Below are 21643 nucleotides of genomic sequence, written 5' to 3' on the forward strand. Positions count from 1 at the left end.
TGGGTTTGTGCTGTTGCTCAGACAAAACATGCAATCTGAAGTTGTCACTCTGGGCTCTGGGAACTTGTGACTGGCTACTTTCACTAATTTCTAACATAAAGCAAGAAATTCATCACTTAATTTTTACATACTCTGGAGGACAAGGCTCAGAGTTGCAGTCCCTCTGGTTCTCTGGGGGTTTGCTGTCTGGGTCACAGTAGCTGTTCTGGACCACTGAGGTGTCATCCAGCCTTTTACACACTACTTCCTGCTTCTGGAAACCTGCAGGGGGGGAAAGACCAATCAATAAGGCAGCACAGACCTCAGCTGATCTCATACATTTAAACCCCCTCTGAAACATGGAAACTGGCCATCGTGTTGAGCGCCATGTTTGAACAGAGATGGTATCACTTTCAGTCTGTAGTAAGTTCAGACATGTAAATTCCTGATTCTTTGCAGGATATCTTGGCAAATCACTTTTTCAGAGCAGAGTGCTCTTCTGCTGGCGAGAGTGAGGGCTACTGTGTCGGGGTCACGCTGTGTTTGTGTGTATGCCATACCAACTTGGAAAGGGTCTGTTTGGACTCTCATGGGATGCACAGCAGACTTGTCTGGCAGATGTAATGAGATATATGTGTGTGTGTGTGTGTAAAGGAGAAAAACGTACTCATTTGTGCTTGAAGTGAAATACAGTTTGGAGGAAGAGCGCAAAGCATGGGCTAAAAGAGTTGTAAGGCTGTCAAAAGGTGTTTTTCATAGATTTTACTACTGCAGTGATATATTAAACAACACTACATGATTAGCTGAGCTAGCGGTGTCGCATGGGTGCATGATTAAATAACATTTTACTGATTTAAAGCTCCTTTTGGTCAAAGACACACAAATTAGATCATTTGGATCAACAATGCAAAGGCATGTTTATGACACTGGAGGTCCATGTGTGCTTCCCGACCTAAGGAATAGCTTGAAATGTCTGCTCTGGACTTGGAAATCCTTCTTCAGAAAACCCACATGCTTATTCAGTCATGCTTTTACAAAATATTGCAAACCTGTCCAGGCCATGCTTGACAACTGGGAAGAAACACTATTTATTGTTACATGAAACCCACTGATTTTGGGCTAAAAGGTTTGGTTTAGTCATTCTTGAGGCCATGGTCAACATTTCAATGTGGTTTCAGGTTTTGAATGTTTGACTTTGTAGGACAAGCACTCTGGAAGAGCAGCTGTATCTGCGTGCAGCACTGGTAAACCAGAAGCTATGCAGAGCAGCTCATTCACAGAAATTACACCATATACATTACTCAGGCTAAAATATGGAAAATATACATATTGGATTTATTAAAGGACTGAATCTCCAGGCTTTAAAATAATGATTTTGGAAATCCATCTCAAATTGTGATACTGGGTTTCAAAATACTGCTCTAGAGCATTTGTGGAATTATTGGCTTGGGAAGAATTACAGAATGAGACACACACAAGATATGAAGTGTTAAATATTTGTGAAGGTTAGAAATATTCAAAAAGAATTTAAACACCCACACCAGAAACCTCAGTGCTCTTTCTAAAAAGGCAACTGGCCACCAGAGCTCAGGAGAAAGTCGCCACTGAGACGACAATATTCTTCTCTTATCAGTGTTAATGAAACTGGTAAAAGAGTTTTATAGAATCAGTGTTCATGAAGAACAAATATGTCACATGACTAGCAGCAAAACTTTGCAATGTTTAAAAAATAATCGGTATATTTTAAGTGTAAATTAATGAAAGAAGGATCTTTAAGTGAGCTGCGACTGTAGGGCTTTTGTTTTTTGTTCAACAATCCACCTGTCTTCATGCACATTTTCAGTTTATGTATAAAAAAAAACAACCTGAATTTAAATGGCAGAAACACAAAAGGTTTGACTGATGTGAAAGCAAAATTTCATTGGCAAAAGCAAAATGTGCTCAAACCTGCTTGAAACTGACTGTGGCTTGCAAGACTTTGCAGCGCTGACCTACCTCCGGCACAGGTAGCCGAGCATTCAGACCAGGGCAGGTGGTGCCAGTAGAAGCCCACCTCGTTGTCGCCACTTCCTGTTCGCTGGATGGGCACGTTGAACTTGTAGCGAATTCCCAGGTTCTGCTCCTGAAGGAGCACCTGCAGGAGCCGCAGCAAACGAAAAGTGTGTACACAAAAAGACAAATTGCATGGTTGGTTAGGAAGTGATGGTACTTTTAGTAAAGTATGACAAAATCAGGAAAATGAGAAAATAAAGCATTTTTATGTATTTATAAAAGTCTTTATCTTTAAATCTGCATGAGTTGATTATTTATAAGGGGGTATTTCTGCAACTAGCACAGTACAAAAAGCTGAAATATTATTAGCTAATTAGGTTGTTCTGTCTGGAGTGTATGAGAGAGCAGCGGTTTTGTCTTCACCAACTCCTGTTCAGTAGCTAGTCTCTAACTCCATTTGTTTGCTATCGGGATCAGGTTTTCACATTACACACATGATCCATTGTTAATATCAAAGTATTGATCATCTCAGCTTTAAATGCAGGTTGAACAGTCCAGATCAGTGAGGCCCTTGTGGGTTTCTACTAGTATGCTGGCTGCAGAAGCCAAGGAAATTAGGCACAGCTTTTCAAGCCACAAATAAATGGATAGTGGGCCAGTGGCCGGTTGCTCATCTATTCCAGTGGTGCTGTGTGGTCTGGTATTTTCAGCGTTCGTGTCAAGGCAGAAACCACTGAGTAATTAGAGCAAGAAGATGCTCAGTTGCCTCACATCAACACAAACACGTCATCAGACCCATTAAAAAGTGGTTTCACCCTGGTAAATCTGCAGTACTTCACTCCCATACATTAATACAGACGCATGGACAGTAATACAATAAGTGATGTGTTTGCACTCAGCCAAAACTGTTTTTTTTTTCTCATCTACATATACGTACATAGCTCTGAACCCCAAACCACTGGCTGAAGGTCGCCTAAGGTTAGCACCCAGATGTTCGAAAATGAACTGCGACAGACCAACAACAGAATAGGTTTTACACAACTCAGTAACAACAAGGTATCAGTCTGGAGTTGCAAAGTGAGAGGGGTTATTTCAGGTGTCCCACTTTGCTGTTCTTTTTCTGCACAAGCATCATCGGTGTCAGTGGACACAGAACTCTACCAGTTAAATCACCAGTATGAAAGATGAGCATGTGAGTTACAAAATATCTGTTTTTTGATGAAAGTCCAAATCAAAGAAATGAACCTGTGTACCTAAAAATGTATGCCCTTTTCAGATATCATTGCAGTCACGCCAGCAACCCCCGAATAATATCTAGAATTAGGCTGCAGCTCTTAAAGCATCACTTCCTAGAGTGTCATGATTGCTAGGCTCAGTATAAGAAGCAAATTCCAATGTCAGTACATCATAATTTAGTGCATGCATAACTGTTAATGAAACTGCACGCAGTTCAGACTTGAGCAGGTCCCTATTGTGTTTGTGGTCTCATGCAGTGATGCAACACATATGGACTATGAATTTGAGGGACGAAAACGTCCAATCACTGCATGTGCCGCTAACAGTGAGTAGAAGCTCAATATTATGTTTTGGAGGAACCTGATAAAACGTTCAGCAGCTTAAATCAGGTCATTGAGATTCTGGGTCAGTTTTGCAACTAAGTTTTGTTCCCACCAGAATGTTTTTGTGCCTCTGACATCTACACAGCAGCAGTGACTGAAGCTTATGGGTATTGTAGTATGTCGAGGTTGTAATAATTCAAACTTATGGTCATTATCTCAGTGTAATGTAAACATTAAATTATCCAGGAGACTCCTCTACCTCTGTGTTTAGGAACATTGAGGAGACTATTAAATGGGAATTGACAGTGAGGGAAGATATTTCTCCCACTTCCTAACTCTATGACAAGAAGAAACTTGATTTTGACACATAAGGATAAGGATAATCACCTTTATTTGGCCAAGTATGTTACACACAAGGAATTTGTTTCCGGTACAGAACCGATGGCACCAACTCAACCAATGGCTCTAACCATCGGGGGGGTTCAGTGTCTTGCCCAAGGACACTTTGACACCACTGTCGCCTCCCTATTCTGCCCCATTCAGTAGTTTTTATAGTGTCAGGTGTTCAACTAAAATATAATACCATGACAATCAGGTTTTCAGTGGTAGCTCCCAGTGCCTCTAAAGACTCAGGTTCATCAGAGGGTCTCTTGTAGTGGAAGGCCGTCCCTGCGATGTCAAACTTCCTGGGCCAGTCAATGGTCCAGGCTCCATTAATGTAATAATCGTCCTCTTCAGATTTCAAAGCTAGGCAATCACAGAAACAAGAAATCCTTTAAGAAGACTAAAATCAAAGCAGACAGGAACAGTAGCTGAGACAACAGGTGGAGGCAATCATTTGGTGTTATGTCATTGCCGTTACTCATCTTCATCATCATCATTTTCAGCCTCCCTAATGCCACTAAATGCTGACTGACTGAGGAGAAACACACGTGCCTGTGCACACACTGTAAATGAAAACATTCACATGCACTGACAAATACATACGCCTAATTTATGAAGAGAAGGAAAACACACTTCAGGTGAAAGTCTGGACGAATCTCCTGAATACCACTCTGTCTGGATGTCAAAACAAAAGCTGGTTTCCAAGCACAACAAATCTGAAAATATCCACTTTCTCTACAGTGAGATGGGGCCAAATTGAAGAGAAATGATCCAACTGCTCGCTATTCTGTCTTTGGCTTGTGCTCTCCAGATTCCCCTCTGCAGCATTTACCCAGATTAGATGAACAGTAGTTTACACCTCTTTAACATATCACAATCCCCTTCTCAATAAAATTATCCTCAGCACATCAGGCACTAACTATGAGCACTGTAGTTTTGGTATTTTGAACAATGCAGTTTATTGTGTCACTTAGTTTTAGCCTTAATAAAACCTTTTTAAAAATGCTCACTTTGCTGGCCTAAATACAAGAACTCTGTCTTTATCACTGGGATCACACATGAAATTCATAACAAAGGTGCAACTTGCTTGTAAGGGAAAATCTAGTCCAACATATATAGACACCATATCCCTCATAATCCCAGTGGATCAGGCAGCTGTCACCACGGTCCTGTAAAGCTGATGCAGCTCTCCAGTTCAAAGTGTAACTTAAGCCCTACGTTCAACACGCTGTCACATGTCCTTCTGTAGTTAATGAAAAGACACAGAACTGTCTTAATTGAATCCAGTTGTTTGGTTGTTCTGGTTTTCATATGGCCAGTGTGGCAAATAGTTTTTGTTTAGTCTAGAACAGAGTGGATGAATCCAGTGCCAAGACCACCATCACATGCATTTACAGGGACTTTTATTCACACCCTATTTTATGACTTTACATTTGGGAACAGGAGATTAAATGATGGCATCTTTTAACTTGCTCTTGACAAAGACAAGAAAATCCCTGAAAATGTGGCTGACACATAATATAAAACAGGTTGTTGTCGCACAATGATAGTTCATCACACTGTAGTGAATTACAGGGTGTGCTGGGATTGATGGGTCTACAGAACTTACCCGGATGTTCTACACGTGTTTTTGGGCCCATAGAGCAAGCGTACCTGAGTTGAGCCAAGGCTCTCGCCAGTCATGCCAGCTGACTTCCAGTTTCCCGTACACTTGAATGGGATAAAATTAGAGATGTTCCAAACTGGTACTAAGTATGAGCGAACTCAGCCGCATTTCTGAGACACGCGTGTCACACAACCAGTAAGCTGCTATATCCATCAATGAATGGATTTGGCTGAGACACAGGGTATAGCCCACAGAACAATCCCTTAGATTGTAGTGATCCACATCATATCAACTACACACCAAAGTCTGGTCTGGATCCAAGTAATAATCCAGATTTGCTGGTCCAGAATGCTCACATATATAGGGCTCACAGAAAACTGGCTGCTGTGAGACAACACAAAGCTACAACACCGGACATCACTTACCAATATAATTCTTGGATATGGCGACTTCTTTAATCTCAATGTGAACCGAGCCTTTAGGGATCTGAACCACCTCCATGTAGCCTATAAGACAAGGAGAGGCATCATTAAGGTGGTATTTCACCCATTCAGCCCCCAGTTCTCATTTCTCTGTGACATATTTTACTTAGACAAGACAGAAAGTTGCATATCATATTAGGTTGGACTACATATGGAATAAATTCTAAATCACCAAAGAAGGACAAGGCAGGAAGATAAAGCAACCCCCTCCTTTTTTTACAGTCACACACATGCACACAGTATTTTTAGATGGTTTACTAGCCATACCATAGAAGGAGAAATATGTTTTGTCTCTCTCTCTCCTGGCCTCTATAGATGACCTCAGGCTATAGCCATCACTGAGCCCCTATCTCTACTCCTGATTTCTTCACTCCATGATGTAATTAATAGGAAAAATATTATGTTTTGATTTATATTCTGACAGCATAATTCTAAATAGCCAAAAACATATGCTCTGCTGGTGACTGACAAAGGTGAAAAAGGCTTATTTCCATGAAAGATTATCTTCCTGGCTTCGGGGATGTGTTGGATTTTGGACAAAAACTGCTTTGCCAAAAAGGACAGCAAGTTATTTTGTTTTCTTCATAGTCATCTCCAGCGACTTTAAGTTTGTCACGTGGTCATCGAATCAAAACACACTATCTCTGCTCCTCCTTTTCACAGTGAAGAGAGGTGAGAGAGTATCTAAACCTTTCACACTAAAAACAGTGCGCCTGATATGGTTTACCTCCTCTGGGTAGAGTCTCATTGAAGAGCCCCTCTGTGGCCTCACAGGTGCTGCCATCCCCTCCACACACACGGCATCGATCTTCTTTAGCATCAGAGTCCAAGATGTTGTCGCAGCCCACGTGCTTGAGAAAGACAGCGAGCACTGATTTAACTAAAGTCTGGTAACTGGGATCTAGAAAAATTCCAGAATTATCTTTTAACACACCTTCACTGACTCTAGCGATTACCACTGAGAGCTCATAAAAAGTGATGGGGTCTAAGCAGCCAGTGTAACACAAAAATGTGCCGGCTGCAAATCAGTTTTAAGGTCGTGTGGAGCCCATTAAACCTGTATCTGTTTGTATTAACTGCCTCATCGTAGCTTGATTGCTAAGGGCTTGGAGCGTCACAGAGGAGACACTGGTATTCAGCAGATCTTGATTAAAGTAAGAACTGTTTTATTTATTCAGATGCTGAACACTATGTGGATTCATTAGAGCATCTGCAGCATTAAAATGTTTTTACATGTTAAGCTCAGAGTCTACGTGTATAAATCAACTAGTCCTCAACAAGTGCCATTTTGGAACATTAGTGGTGTTGTTTAATTATACTGCATTAGAGGCTAAATAACAGAAACAGCTCTCTGTATAAGGCAGTGCAGCTGAACAGCAGCACAAAGTGCAGCCTCCACAGTGCGACTGCAGCTCTATCAACTTAATACTGTGGGGGGGATTACTGTTGTCATCAATCTTCCAGGTTATTTCTACTCTGTTATTTGTAATCTGTGTGTGTGTGTCTGCAGCACATGTGCACAGCAGTGTTGAGTGTTTCTGAAAGGCTTCCAAGCAGACAGTGTTCCAGAGATTTATCATAGTATGGCAGTGAACCCAGAGAGCCAGCCGCTGAAATAAAACGACATGCTGGACTCAGACTGGAAATAAACCTGTAATGCTCCTTTGTTAGGGAATATTCTACCTCTTTGAGTTCTCTTCCCATTAAAACACACATCATATTGTGTTTTTATATTAGAGCCAGAGCAGCACTGTGGGCACACATACTGCACTTTCATGCCAAACAGGAATCAAATTGTATGGTCAGGTGGAAGTCAAAGCAAATACTTAAACCGAGGAACCAAAAAGTTATTTCAGCTACATATCAGAAAATACACAAAACCCTTAGCTCCACACATACACACACACAAACTGTACCAAATGATTTATGCTCATGAAAACAAAGAGAAAACCAGCTCTCAAGTCATTTAAATAAAATGGAATTTTGTTATTAAATCAACCTTTTTGAATGTATAGAAAATCATTCTTTTTTATGTTTTATTTAACACAAAGGGGCTGCAGAGCACTGATAAGAGTCAGAAATAAGTAATGTCAGTCATTCAGTCACTATCAGCCACAGGCCTGATTATTCTTGACAATGCGGTTTTGTACTTTGCCTCTCTTGTTTACGCCATTAAAAACCTCACAAACTGTGCAGTCAAAGATAAAAGCTCGAGGCGCAGAGGCTGAAGAACCTCACACTAGGCCAGCTAATGTGGAGCTACAACGTCACTCCAGCTCTAGTCCACTAACTAACATCATACTGTGGTTTGTCGTATTATTTCAGGGCAAGAGATGCGTGATTCATTTTATTGCATCTGACTTTCATTTCATGTGAAAATTAAAAATAATACTGGGCTCCATTTGGTACAGTGACAGCTACTGCATCAACCTGTCATTTCATATGCTTCAGTTTTGCCTTCATTAGACAGGATTGATTGCACATTTATAGCTGGACACCACTTATCCCTACAGTAGGACATATAATATGGTTCACTGGCTTTTGCTCATATTTATTATGCTTAGTAGATTAATTCTATGAGATATGTCATTCGGAAAATGAGCCTTCAATCAGCTGAGCATGAGAGTTCATTCATTCATGACTTTGGAAACAGTAGTTTAGGGAAAAAACATCTCAACTCAAGTCCACTTTCCAACTTCTTCCAGAGCTTTTAACCACTTTTAACAGACATCCTCAGTGGATGGCATTTGTTCAGTTGTCACCATGTGACCTGGGTATGAAACTTTGGTCACATGATAACAGGCACTAACTCCATCGTACCTCTGAGGGACTGCTGAGGAAGACCATGACATGAAGTTAAAAGCAACTAACAGTTTTTATCAATTAGCCTATTTCCAAAACCCTAAAACATTTTCTTTATTATCACACAAGTCAAAGAAAAAGCAGCAACTTCTGCCATTTTAGAAGCTTAAACTAGAGAATGTTTGGAAAAACTACTTTTCAGTTGCAGATAATTGTGGACAGCACAGTGTACAGTTGTTTGTACTGTCACATCACAGTAAGCCAGCCAACCGGAGCCTTTCGATTTTCCATTAGCTAATGGATGGATGGATTATTGCATTATCAAAATAGTCGCTAGAATAGTGTTGTATATGATACAACTGATGGCTGGAGCTACCAGAATAACACCCACGTCGTAATAAACAGCAGTTTTCTTAAGAGCTTGTATAATGAGAATAAAAGAAATATTTGCAAAGTGTCCCAAATCATGTGGCTTTAGTTTTTAAATGGCCATAAGGACACATAACTGCTCCTTTACCTTACACTCTCCATTGATGCAAATGTCCAAAAAGTCAGCCTGACATCGGGTGCCATCGATAACTGCAGGAGAGCGCTCAGTGTAGAAGTTATAGCCTTCGGCCAAGCAGTTCAGCGCACACAGCTTCACCCCACCTGCATTATACAGAATACACACAGATGAGACCACGGTTATCTTTAGATCAGCCTGCACACAGAAAACAGCCAACATGACCTGAACCCTAACAGAGCCTAACAACACGCTGACACCAGCAACACCAGTGTTGTCTCGGGATTTGCAGCCAGCTCTGGGATCTCATTTTGACTTGTTGACAATAATAATCATGTGTAAGAAAGTCAGCGGTGCTCAGATCTAAACCTCTGAAGCTGACATCACTGTAACACTAACAGCCAACAACTATTACACCGACACCAACACAGGTTATCTACTGTTTCTACATGACAGCTCCCAGCCCACAGAGCGTCAGGAGTCAGGAGGTGATTTGACAAACAGATCTAGCATAAGCTCTTCCATCTCTAAGAGAAAATAAAATCTGTGTTTACATGCTTCACATTTGTATCAGTATTTCTTTGAGCTATGTGTGTTTTTAATTAAGTGGATATTTGCAATGATCTGCAGACATCAAGAAGAGAACTTGGGGGTAGAGTGACACAAGGCCCATACTCCTAAACTCCTGCCAATAACTGATAGTACAATAGCACACCCACCCATTCTGGCTCAGTTAGATAAACAGACTGAGGAACGAGCTCCAGTCCTTCTTCTGGGAGATTCTTGACATGTTTTGTGTTAGGATGCCTGTCCAAAAAGTAAAATCTTACAGGTTGGATAAGTAAAGTAGATGCATAGCACAGTGTTGTTGGTACTTAGTGGGTACAAAAAACAGTGATTTTTGGTTTTTGACTGCTGTTGAGTGGTGCTAGAGATTTTTCCTAGCCATCAATATACACGTTAATACTTTTCTTATGGTTTAATGGTGAAATCTTATTTAGTAAATCACCAGATTAAAACTAAACTTGACACACAAGCTTAGCAGTGGATTTACAAATAACTGCAGCATCCTGGTCCTGAACTCACCACCGGTGTAAGGCTTCCAGTTGTAGTACTTCCCCCGGAAAGGCATGTTATCAAAGTCGGCACACTGCTTCTCCCGAAAGTCACGAGATCCCACAGGGCAGGCCTGCAAAAAATAAAATACATAATATTAAATCATTTAAAATTTGAGATGCTTGCAGACTTTCCTCTTATTGCATTCTGTACTAATCACAAGAAGCCGAATGTAAATTAAGAAGGGTTGCATAAAAAATGTAAATCAAGGACATTTTATTGGTGTGAAAAGGACCTTAGAACCCCCAAAACATTACCCCCCAGGACAAGTAAACGCTGTTCAAAGCTGTATTTTACATGCTGAACTTGTTCCATGTTGGAGCAGGCCATGGGGAGGCTGAGCCACTTTCATTACCACTCAAGTGTTTTGCCATTATGGCAGCTTTAAACTTGCATGTCAAATATGAAGACTGAGTCAGAAGAGACAGAATAATATTATTACAAGTGTGTGTTGAAATGACAACACAGGGCCAAATGAAATTTACATGTGCTAATGTGTTTGCACAACCAAAAAAAAAAAACCTGTGCATTAGATCACATTCATGAAAGTCAGTGAACTTGTTGATTATTGTTTGATTAATAGTTCCATAAGCAATGCTAATGGTGAGGCTCTAGGGACAGCAGTGTCCATCTGCTGGTCAGCTAATTTGTGATAACCTTGGTTATCCTCTGACTTTTCCTCTAGCTCCCTCATCAGGTTTTAATTTGTCCAGTACTTTGGTGTATGACCAAATAACACTTAAAAAACTAATGGCATTTCAATCAGCATCAGCTCTTCTTGGTGTGTGCACGCTAACACGCTAAACTAAGATGGTGAACATGGTCAGCGTAATAGCTGAGAAACATCTGCATTTGTCACTGTCAGCATGTTAGCATGCTGACACACTAGCATTTAGTTTGGTAAGTAGTGTACACAGCCTCAAAGTCTGTAGTGTGTTTGTAGACTCAGCCTAACATACCTGTAGATTCTGAGCCTTGTTAATCAGCCTCTCACAAACCTCTCAACTTTATGAAACTACAGTACTGAGTCGCTATAGACTATATATACAGTGCCTTGCGAAAATATTCGGCCCCCTTGAACTTTGCGACCTTTTGCCACATTTCAGGCTTCAAACATAAAGATATAAAACTGTAATTTTTTGTGAAGAATCAACAACAAGTGGGACACAATCATGAAGTGGAACGAAATTTATTGGATATTTCAAACTTTTTTAACAAATAAAAAAACTGAAAAATTGGGCGTGCAAAATTATTCAACCCCCTTAAGTTAATACGTTGTAGCGCCACCTTTTGCTGCGATTACAGCTGTAAGTCACTTGGGGTATGTCTCTATCAGTTTTGCACATCGAGAGACTGAAATTTTTGCCCATGCCTCCTTGCAAAACAGCTCGAGCTCAGTGAGGTTGGATGGAGAGCGTTTGTGAACAGCAGTTGTCAGTTCTTTCCACAGATTCTCGATTGGATTCAGGTCTGGACTTTGACTTGACCATTCTAAGTCCAGCCTAAAGACCTTATATTAAACCATTACTTCTTCCAAAGGATTAGCATAGCATAGCATTATGCTCATGAAAAATATAAAGTAACTTCACATGGGATAACTGTAGTAGCCACAAGGCGGGGAGCCGCAATTAATAAATATTATCTGGCCACTGATCAATGTAATAATAGCTGATAATATAATAGCTGATAATAATAGCAGTCTGTGCATGTGTGTGTAAGCAGTTGTCACTGCATCCACATCTGGTGCTCCACACATTTCCCTGGGCAAGGTGTGGTCAGTGTGATGAAATAGGATGTTGTTTGTTTTCCAAAGAAAACACTCAGTGCTTGCTCTCAGCCTGTTATTTTTAAGGCTTGTGGTTAAACGTCCACCAGGGCCCTAACTATTTCAATTTTCACCTAGTGAAAAAAAGGCCACCTTGAAATAGTTGAATGGAGATCTCAACTTGCAGCCACGTTAAATATTTTTATAAAGCATTGCTCCAGACCTCAAAATAAGGTTCTGTGCTTTTCATGAAATACACTCTGAAGCTGTCATCATCGAGTGAAATGTCACAAACAACATATGGACTGTAAGTGACAAAAAGACAAACCCAAAGTCACCAGGGGAATATTAAATCACAGCCTGTCTGTTTTTATCCCCGTCTTTCCTGTGTTCCAGGAAGAAAACGTCAGAGAGCTTGAAGGTGGTGTGATGTTGCAAGTTGATCTGTAAAGCCTTTCATAGGACAACATGTTCTACAGGAGAAACATGGAGCTGCAAAGAGGAGGTTCAGCTGTTGGTCTGCGACAGGCCAAATTCATCCCAGGTCAGAGTGTCTCAACACACCAATTATCTCAGTCCGTTTCCAAACCAGAGCGCCCATTAAGACGACAGTTTAGTTTCCAAGTCACTTGTACAACAACATAAGTTTGGTGTCAGAATTAATGAAATTTTGCAAATGCGTTAATTAAGCAAATGACCAATTAAAATTGGTTACTGTTTTTTCCACATGGATGGTAGTAAAAACTAGAATTGCTATGTCAACCTCTGTATAGTAATCCTACTTTAAATCATTTTAGTTTCATATATAGATGCCTACTATTTTTCTGGTTGGTGCAGTTGTAACTTTACTACAAAGATGTTCCATTCTAGTATCTGTAAATTAAAATGTAGACGAAATTAAGGTCACTCCTGTATAATTAGCCCTGAGTAGTGTCTGCAAGGATTTCTTTCAGGTTATATACTACCCCAACAACTGTAGTTCAGCACATCAATTCTTCTGTTTCTTCCATATCCAGTTTTGTCTTCTATCTTCTGGTTGCTATTGATGGCTATAATTGATATATGTAATTGGTCTACAAAGCCTAATGCATTTCTTAAAGTTAGGAACATGCATTCACCTTTTTGAGGAGGTCATAAGGCCTGACACCTCCACTTCCAGCACAGACATCAGATTGTCCGTGCAAGGTTAGGTTTGGCATTCACTAGCTTACAGCTAGCTCAGCTAGCTCACTGTGTGTTAAGTTTTGAAGAGGTCTGATGATATCTACTTACTTACATGACTCTACAGGTTTTTAAGCTCTTATTATGGTGCAATAAAAATATAGTCAAACATCCTTTTTGCTGAAACACATAAGGTCTGCTCTAAACACCAAAGTTTTACATAGTGAAACAAAGACATAAAGAAACTCACATCAATATTACAGGATCTGTAGCGTTTTCTCTCTCCAAGACAGTACTTGCCTCCTCCAGATGGGCTGAGAGACGCAAGAGAAGTGAATGAACGGGGGATTCAAAAGTAAGCAGACGACATAGCGCATCCAGCACTATAATTAAAATGGCAAATTATTATTAAATTATTATCTGTGGGATGCAGTGAGTACATTAGGAAGGTTTTGGTGGTGACAGGTGATAAAACAGCCCTCAAAAAGTCTCTGCCATTGTGTTTGAGTGTCTGCATTTGCTGCTTAGCTGAGTATGTGTGCCAGTGATTCGTTCATGAAATCCAAGCTGCTTTAAGAGCTCTTAAGTGTTCTGTGACATTTAGACTTGGGAGAGAGACTAGAGTCTGTAACCCCAGAATGACTCTCTATTCGCTCTGTTTCCTCGTCTACTCTTCACTGCAGAACTGTTACATCTCTGAAGGGTTTGTTTTACTTCCCTAAACATTTCTCTCTGCCTTCTCATCTTCATTAGCCTCCTTTTCCTTCACGAGTGCTTCCATTTCTGCGAGACAGGCTGTGTAATGAATGTGTTAGAGGCTCGTCTGGCTGTGTTTTCTCTGCCTCCCTCCTCTTTGCACTGATGCCTGAGCACCAGCGATCACCTTACACAGGTGTTTCACATTATGGCCTGTCTTCCCTCCTTTTCCCCCCTTTTTCCTTGCCTCTGGTTCACACTGGCTCTTTCTCATGTCTTCCCATGATATTCAACGTAATATTGAGCTTCCAAAACAAAGGGATGTAAAAATGGAAGAAGGATAAATGGATAAAGCTCCCAAATGTCTGCTTGCCAGACAGAGATGCAGTGGACAGTGATTTGTTTAGTGATGCCTTACAGGAGGCCTTGAGAAAAAACAACTGGTGAGTCAGCTGACTACATGTGCTGCACCACAGAGGACAGACTGACCAAGCAGCGAACACCATGGATGTAAACTGAAGCCACTGCAACACTGGCTCAATATTCGGGTGCTGTAATGGCACCAAGGAAACTTTTTTGCACAAGAATCTGAACAGTTAAGATTAATGATCAATTAAGGCATAAAGAGAACAAGGTTTAAGGTGTCGGTTTTTGCCTCGGTTTGCAGATGCAGCAGTGTGCGTGACATTCTACCATACTGGTCACATCTTTCTTTTCCCACTGTAAACTGCTGGTCATACCAGACCAAATGAGGCTGTGACAGGAAAACCTCTGGTGTGCTGAATTGAACAAGCGTGAGTTTTACCGATTTAATTTGTAATAGGAAGAGTATTTCTTTTCAGATGCTACATAATGTCGCCTTAAAGGCCTCATAACACTTTGTAGAAACCTAATGACAAACCTGTCTCAACAGGAAATATGTCATATTTAAGAAGTCATGATACCATTTCATAAGATCTTGAAAGCTCTCTTTAATAAACCGTATGTGTTAACTGGCACTAGGAGATACAGTGAGACTGGATCAAGATACGTACGAAAATGTAATGAGATGTTTATCATTTTTATTTTTGACCACTGTACTGACCATTACACAATGGAACAAAATGGGCAATTTTGTCGAATCACTGGTTAAGTTAAAGGCTTTGTCAACATTAAAAAAAGTATCAACATTAAAAGTTAATGTTTTCTCTAAAAAGTCATTACAGTGAGCTTTAATGAAAAAGCTATTAAAGTTGTTTTTCTCAAGGAAGGAGACTTTAATCCTGTAAATGTTTCACTATTACTTAGCTTTAGAGACAATATAATTATCTCTGCTCCCACTCGGATATACAGTGGTGTGAAAAAGTATTTGCCCCCTTACTGATTTCTTATCTTTTTGCATGTTTGTCACACTGTAATGTTTCAGATCGTCAAACAAATTTATATATTAGTCAAAGATAACACAAGTAAACATACCATGCAGTTTTTAAATGAAGGTTTTTATTATTAAGGGAAAACAAAATCCAAAACTATATAGCCCTGTGTGAACAAGTGTTTGCCCCCTGACTGATTTCTTATCTTTTTGCATGTTTGTCACACTGTAATGTTTCAGATCGTCAAACAAATTTATATATTAGTCAAAGATAACACAAGTAAACATACCATGCAGTTTTTAAATGAAGGTTTTTATTATTAAGGGAAAACAAAATCCAAAACTATATAGCCCTGTGTGAACAAGTGTTTGCCCCCTAAACCTAATAACTGGTTGGGCCACCCTTAGCAGCAACAACTGCAATCAAGCGTTTTCGATAACTTGCCATGAGTCTTCCACAGCGCTGTGGAAGACTCATGGCAAGTTATCGAAAACGCTTGATTGCAGTTGTTGCTGCTAAGGGTGGCCCAACCAGTTATTAGGTTTAGGGGGCAAACACTTTTTCACACCACTGTAATACACATCCACGCAGCATACGCACATGCACATGCGCACAAACACACACCTGTAGGCAGGACCCGGATGTGTGTGTTCATCTTGCTGTGGCTTACTTTGCCTACTTACGCTGGGCTGTCACAGTGCCTCATGGAGGAGGATACACCACCCCCACAGGTCCTGCTGCACTCCCCCCACATCGACCAGGGTCCCCAGCCTCCGTCCACACTCTGAGACCGGGTACCGAACGCAACACATTCCCCCTGGTAGCACCACTGGTCGGTGAGGAGCAGAAACCCACACAGAGTGCGGGAAACGTTGGTTATTATGCAGCAGAGTTGAATCGTTTTTTTACAGCAAAAACACTGAGACACATTGAGGATTGTTTTAGAGCACATGTAGTAACATGCAACTTAATACCACACAAAATACTTGGTAGGTGTCAGTACTACAGTTTTCCAATGGTTCTGAGCACACTATAAATGTATGTGCATCTGTATATAGAAACCCACACAAAACTAAAATGTAAAAACAGCTTGTGGTTTTTAATGGAGGGGTAAGAGTTATAATTATCTTTTGATGATCAACAGCTACAACAAATAAGTCTTTGGAAGAGGAAGTCAGGCTAACAGAATGTGATCTCATAATTTTCTAGACCACATTTTAGCAGAACAACATTTTTTTACTGATTTTAAATATTTTTGTATTTAATGCTTCTGTTGTTCTGTGGAATGGTCTCAGAGGCCGTGACCCTGTTTGGGACTGAGCGATATAGAAGATGAATGAATGAATGAATGGTCTCAGAGGCAGGTGAAGGATGGAAAATGCTTTGCCTTGTGTTAAGCTGTTCAGAGGTCCAAAGGGAAGAAGGGATTAAAGACGGCCCTTTGTCTCTCCATCTGTGTCAGTAGAGAACCCAGAGAGACTGGGACAGTCAAGGTAAGGGCTACGCTGGGCCACTGTCCTCACTCATTCACACCCTGAGACGCTGTCTAAACGAGATTAGCAATGGGAGTAAGGAGAGATGGGCAGAAAGATGAAGGGATCTGTTCTTCTGTTCGCAACAACCTTCTGTGCATCAATTTGAACACAAAGTGAAGAGACAACCTCCCCACCCCTTTTGGCAGTTTCTGTCTGTCCTGTACCTCCCTCTGCCCCCTCCCCCAGTCTATCTCCCCCTGTCTCCCTGCTACTGGGCCTCTGTCCATTACACGCTGGGTGAGAAAAGGCTGACATCCATATTCCTTTGAAGCTGTTCTGGCAGGGTCAGACAGGGTGTACCACTGGCTCTCCTAAAGCAGCACCTAAAGCTGGTCCAAAGCCCTCCAGGCTCAACCTGGGCCCCCCCCTATGTTGTCCAGAACTCTGTCCATGGGCCCCTAGCCCTCAAAGGCTCCACTGGGCTAACTGTAATCATGGGTGACAGCTCGTGACAAGCTCCTATTCTTCCCTCGGACTATCCTGTAACAATGGTTGCCATAATCCGTGTTAAAACTGTCTCCCCTAACCTGGCTGGCATCAACAGAGGGTTGATGACCTAAAGCCTGTCCTGCCTGCTCGTGTGTGCATGTATGGTAGCACCCACAGCATGAGCACACACAGGGAACGGTATCCCTTCCCAGAGTGGAACAGATGCAGGCTGAGGCAGTGAGGTACCACTAGTTAGGAGTAACTAGTAGAGGTCTTCACTGGGCCAAAGCAGACCCATGGATCACCTACCCAAACCCAACATGCATAAATTACCTTTCAAAAAGTAGAGACCCCATCCAAGAGCGACCAGAGCACAGTCAGACCCACCCCAAACGGACCCAGGTTAACTAGACCTAATCCAAAATGTGATCGACCTGAACAGACCATAACAGAAACAAACTCATTCAGCAGAATGATGGCTATCAATTAATTAGAACAATTAACAAGCAGCCACAGAGCCTCTCAAAGGAATGAGTTCTCTAACTTCAGACTGTGCTGTAGCTCATTCCAGTAGTCAGGTGCATAGTACTGGAAACCAGTCTGTCCCATTTCAGAATTGGTATAAGGAACTTTTAAAAACCAGTCTCTCCTGTGATCTAGTGTCATGCTTCTGTCCCATTTCAGAATTGGTATAAGGAACTTTTAAAAACCAGTCTCTCCTGTGATCTAGTGTCATGCTTATTAGCTCTGAACTGATGTTAAATATCTGAGCAGCTTAGTAGCAGGGCCTTATAGATGAAGGCACACGTATGATGATGACCTCTGACCTTTTCATACAACTCCCTGTGGTGAGGGCGAACCTTTAAACTTATGAGAAACATCTGATGGCTTACCCCTTTCTCGATGCTGCCAGTCTGGCACAGGGTCCCTTCTGCAGCTGGGATACTGTTAGTTACACAGCGGTTGCTTTTGCTAAGGCACCAGAGCTCTCTACACACTTCCTGGGAAAGAAGGCAAAAGCAAGTTGGTCAGAATAAATCAATGCAGGGGATGGACTGCAGAATAAGAATGGAAATGATTTATCATAGCCTTTGGTGGTTTTCCTATTAGTGTTTTTGTCTTTTCTCTGACAGCTGAGAGAAAAATAAAAGCAGCATGGAAATTCATCTATAACTCGACATGATTCCAGATCAGATCAGGGGACAAAGGGAATTGATGAGGCCACATCGAGGCTGCTAACTTCCAGAGCCCATATGCTTTGGATCATAGTGCATTTTGAGCAATAGGCCAAGGGTCAGCGGGTACTCTTCATGTTCTCGTATGAGAAATGAAGAGTCAGCTGGATCAACACCATGACTAACGTCTGCTCATGTTCACCTCAGGATCACATGGGACTGTGACATCAGTTGAAGAAATCCCATTCCTGTTTCTCAGGGGAATGAGCAATAGGGCTCCCCAGGCCAGATAAAGACGACTTGTTGGCCTAACAGATACCTTGAGCATTACTGAGTGGTTTGAATAAACATATTTTGTTCTTCTCCCCTTCACTCCTTAGTCTAGGACAGAAGGAGAATCCATTTAGATTACTAAAAGAAGGAAGTGTATCTGAGCCAGAAAGAGATAATGGGAAGACAGCCCTGTGTTGGCTCCTAATAAATAAAACCACAAAGTGAACACATGTTACAAGGACTGCTCTGCACCTCTTTGCATTAGATTTCCATTTAAACCTAACTGCGTCGTCTCGTGTCGAGACTTCAAAGGGTTTTATGGGAGAATTGTGTACAGCAGAAGAACAGGTCCATGAAAAAGAGTTATGGTCCCTCACAAAGGGTTTGACCTCCAGGGTCAGTAAATATGCCATGGCCCTGCAGCCCCCTGAGCTTATCCAGATTAAATAAAGCGGCAAACTGCCACTCTCTGGTTGTAGCAACTCTCCTCTGCCAGCTGGTTTCAATAAGCCAGCCCACCGCTCCATTCACTGCGTGGGCCCTGCAAAAAGGTCAACGGCTCAAGCCTTAACAAATATCACCTGGGCCTGATCAATTTACGCAAAGACAGAACAAGTTGACAATAAAAGGGCAGGGGCACAACGTAAAGGACCCGCTAATGTACAATACAGGTCAAAAGGTTTAGAGCACTTCCATTTTTCTACTTGTTATCAGTGGGATCCAACAGCCAAACATACTTGTGTCATCCTCTGTACAACTAAAACCAAACACTGCTGGGACAGACGGCACCATAGCAGAGGTTCCCACAAATGTGTTGCACCTGCCGGCTGCTTTGCTTTCACTCTTCACCTGGAAAGTCTGGACCCTGTGCTGCCGTTCTATCATGTGAAGCCAAGCGTCCGGTTCTTTCCTCCTCCACAGCCTGGAGCTGTTTGTGGCTTATTCTCCTGCTACAGGGTGAAACCCTGAGAAGTTCTGACTTCCTGTGTTAATGGCCTTTTTCCACATGATGCTTCAGAGGGAGCAGTAACAGTCTTTTCCAACACTGCTTTTGTACAGAGAGAATCTGTTGTCAGTCACCAACAACAGTTGGGTCACCTGTAGGAATTGTTTGTATCGGTTTTCACAGCTGCAGAAAACATGGAGGCCTAAAAAAGGCCTGTTGTAAATGAAATGTACACACATTATTAGTTTTTGTTCAAGGATCTTTAAAATCTTCAAATTTAGTAAGACCTCGAGAAGGTGTTGTTTGCCATATTCAGCGAAATAGTCATTGTCATTTGCTGTACAGGTGTGGACTCCAACTTCAAATCTATGCAAGCAATATGCACTGTGGGCAGTTTATTAGGAACACCTAGCTAAAGCTAAGTCAGTCTAATCCAACAGTTCTGCAATAATTCTTGAAGGTGATAATGTTCAGTTTGTGTTTGAAGGTGTTGATGCACTGTATGATCATTGTGGAGGCTGCTGTCAGTGCTGTTGCTGAATTGTACTTCATTATACAGAGAGCTGTTTCTGTTGTCTAGCATAGCCTCACTGATATAAACGTGGTATAACGCGATACAGTTTTGACGTATTTCCTACCCTAATAATCATCTAGCGACCGCATGTGGGATCTGGATCCACAGATTGGGAACCACCACTCTACATTAGCACAGTCCAAGTCATGGGTGGTGGAATATTTCCATCTTGTCCTGAGGGTGAATGAATGAGTTGTAGATTCCTGGCCATAATTTCAGTTAGTTGAGGCTGAAAAACTTCATCATTTTTTTATTTGAAGCCAAAGAAATTGTTGTTAGCAAAATGTTTTGGCACCATAGCAGAGGTTCCCACAAATGTGTTGCACCTGCCGGCTGCTTTGCTTTCACTCTTCACCTGGAAAGTCTGGACCCTGTGCTGCCGTTCTATCATGTGAAGCCAAGCGTCCGGTTCTTTCCTCCTCCACAGCCTGGAGCTGTTTGTGGCTTATTCTCCTGCTACAGGGTGAAACCCTGAGAAGTTCTGACTTCCTGTGTTAATGGCCTTTTTCCACATGATGCTTCAGAGGGAGCAGTAACAGTCTTTTCCAACACTGCTTTTGTACAGAGAGAATCTGTTGTCAGTCACCAACAACAGTTGGGTCACCTGTAGGAATTGTTTGTATCGGTTTTCACAGCTGCAGAAAACATGGAGGCCTAAAAAAGGCCTGTTGTAAATGAAATGTACACACATTATTAGTTTTTGTTCAAGGATCTTTAAAATCTTCAAATTTAGTAAGACCTCGAGAAGGTGTTGTTTGCCATATTCAGCGAAATAGTCATTGTCATTTGCTGTACAGGTGTGGACTCCAACTTCAAATCTATGCAAGCAATATGCACTGTGGGCAGTTTATTAGGAACACCTAGCTAAAGCTAAGTCAGTCTAATCCAACAGTTCTGCAATAATTCTTGAAGGTGATAATGTTCAGTTTGTGTTTGAAGGTGTTGATGCACTGTATGATCATTGTGGAGGCTGCTGTCAGTGCTGTTGCTGAATTGTACTTCATTATACAGAGAGCTGTTTCTGTTGTCTAGCATAGCCTCACTGATATAAACGTGGTATAACGCGATACAGTTTTGACGTATTTCCTACCCTAATAATCATCTAGCGACCGCATGTGGGATCTGGATCCACAGATTGGGAACCACCACTCTACATTAGCACAGTCCAAGTCATGGGTGGTGGAATATTTCCATCTTGTCCTGAGGGTGAATGAATGAGTTGTAGATTCCTGGCCATAATTTCAGTTAGTTGAGGCTGAAAAACTTCATCATTTTTTTATTTGAAGCCAAAGAAATTGTTGTTAGCAAAATG

General features: G+C 41.5%; 1 protein-coding gene across 2 annotated transcripts in view; it reads right to left on the reverse strand.

The window, feature by feature from the left end:
- Positions 1 to 21643, reverse strand: part of adamts6 (ADAM metallopeptidase with thrombospondin type 1 motif, 6) — a 52968-nt gene that overhangs the window by 10526 nt on the left and 20799 nt on the right. For both annotated transcript variants that reach the window (XM_020613563.1, XM_020613565.1), the window contains exons 12-21: positions 18257 to 18364; positions 16083 to 16228; positions 13602 to 13665; positions 10396 to 10498; positions 9322 to 9455; positions 6730 to 6853; positions 5946 to 6026; positions 4114 to 4277; positions 1975 to 2113; positions 132 to 261 (exon numbers count right to left, since the gene is read on the reverse strand). In XM_020613563.1, the coding sequence (XP_020469219.1) occupies positions 132 to 261; positions 1975 to 2113; positions 4114 to 4277; positions 5946 to 6026; positions 6730 to 6853; positions 9322 to 9455; positions 10396 to 10498; positions 13602 to 13665; positions 16083 to 16228; positions 18257 to 18364 (1193 nt within the window). The remainder of the gene's footprint in view (positions 1 to 131; positions 262 to 1974; positions 2114 to 4113; positions 4278 to 5945; positions 6027 to 6729; positions 6854 to 9321; positions 9456 to 10395; positions 10499 to 13601; positions 13666 to 16082; positions 16229 to 18256; positions 18365 to 21643) is intronic.

Source organism: Monopterus albus, unplaced genomic scaffold (genome assembly GCF_001952655.1).
Source record: "Monopterus albus unplaced genomic scaffold, M_albus_1.0 scaffold135.1, whole genome shotgun sequence".
Lineage (NCBI taxonomy): Eukaryota > Metazoa > Chordata > Actinopteri > Synbranchiformes > Synbranchidae > Monopterus > Monopterus albus.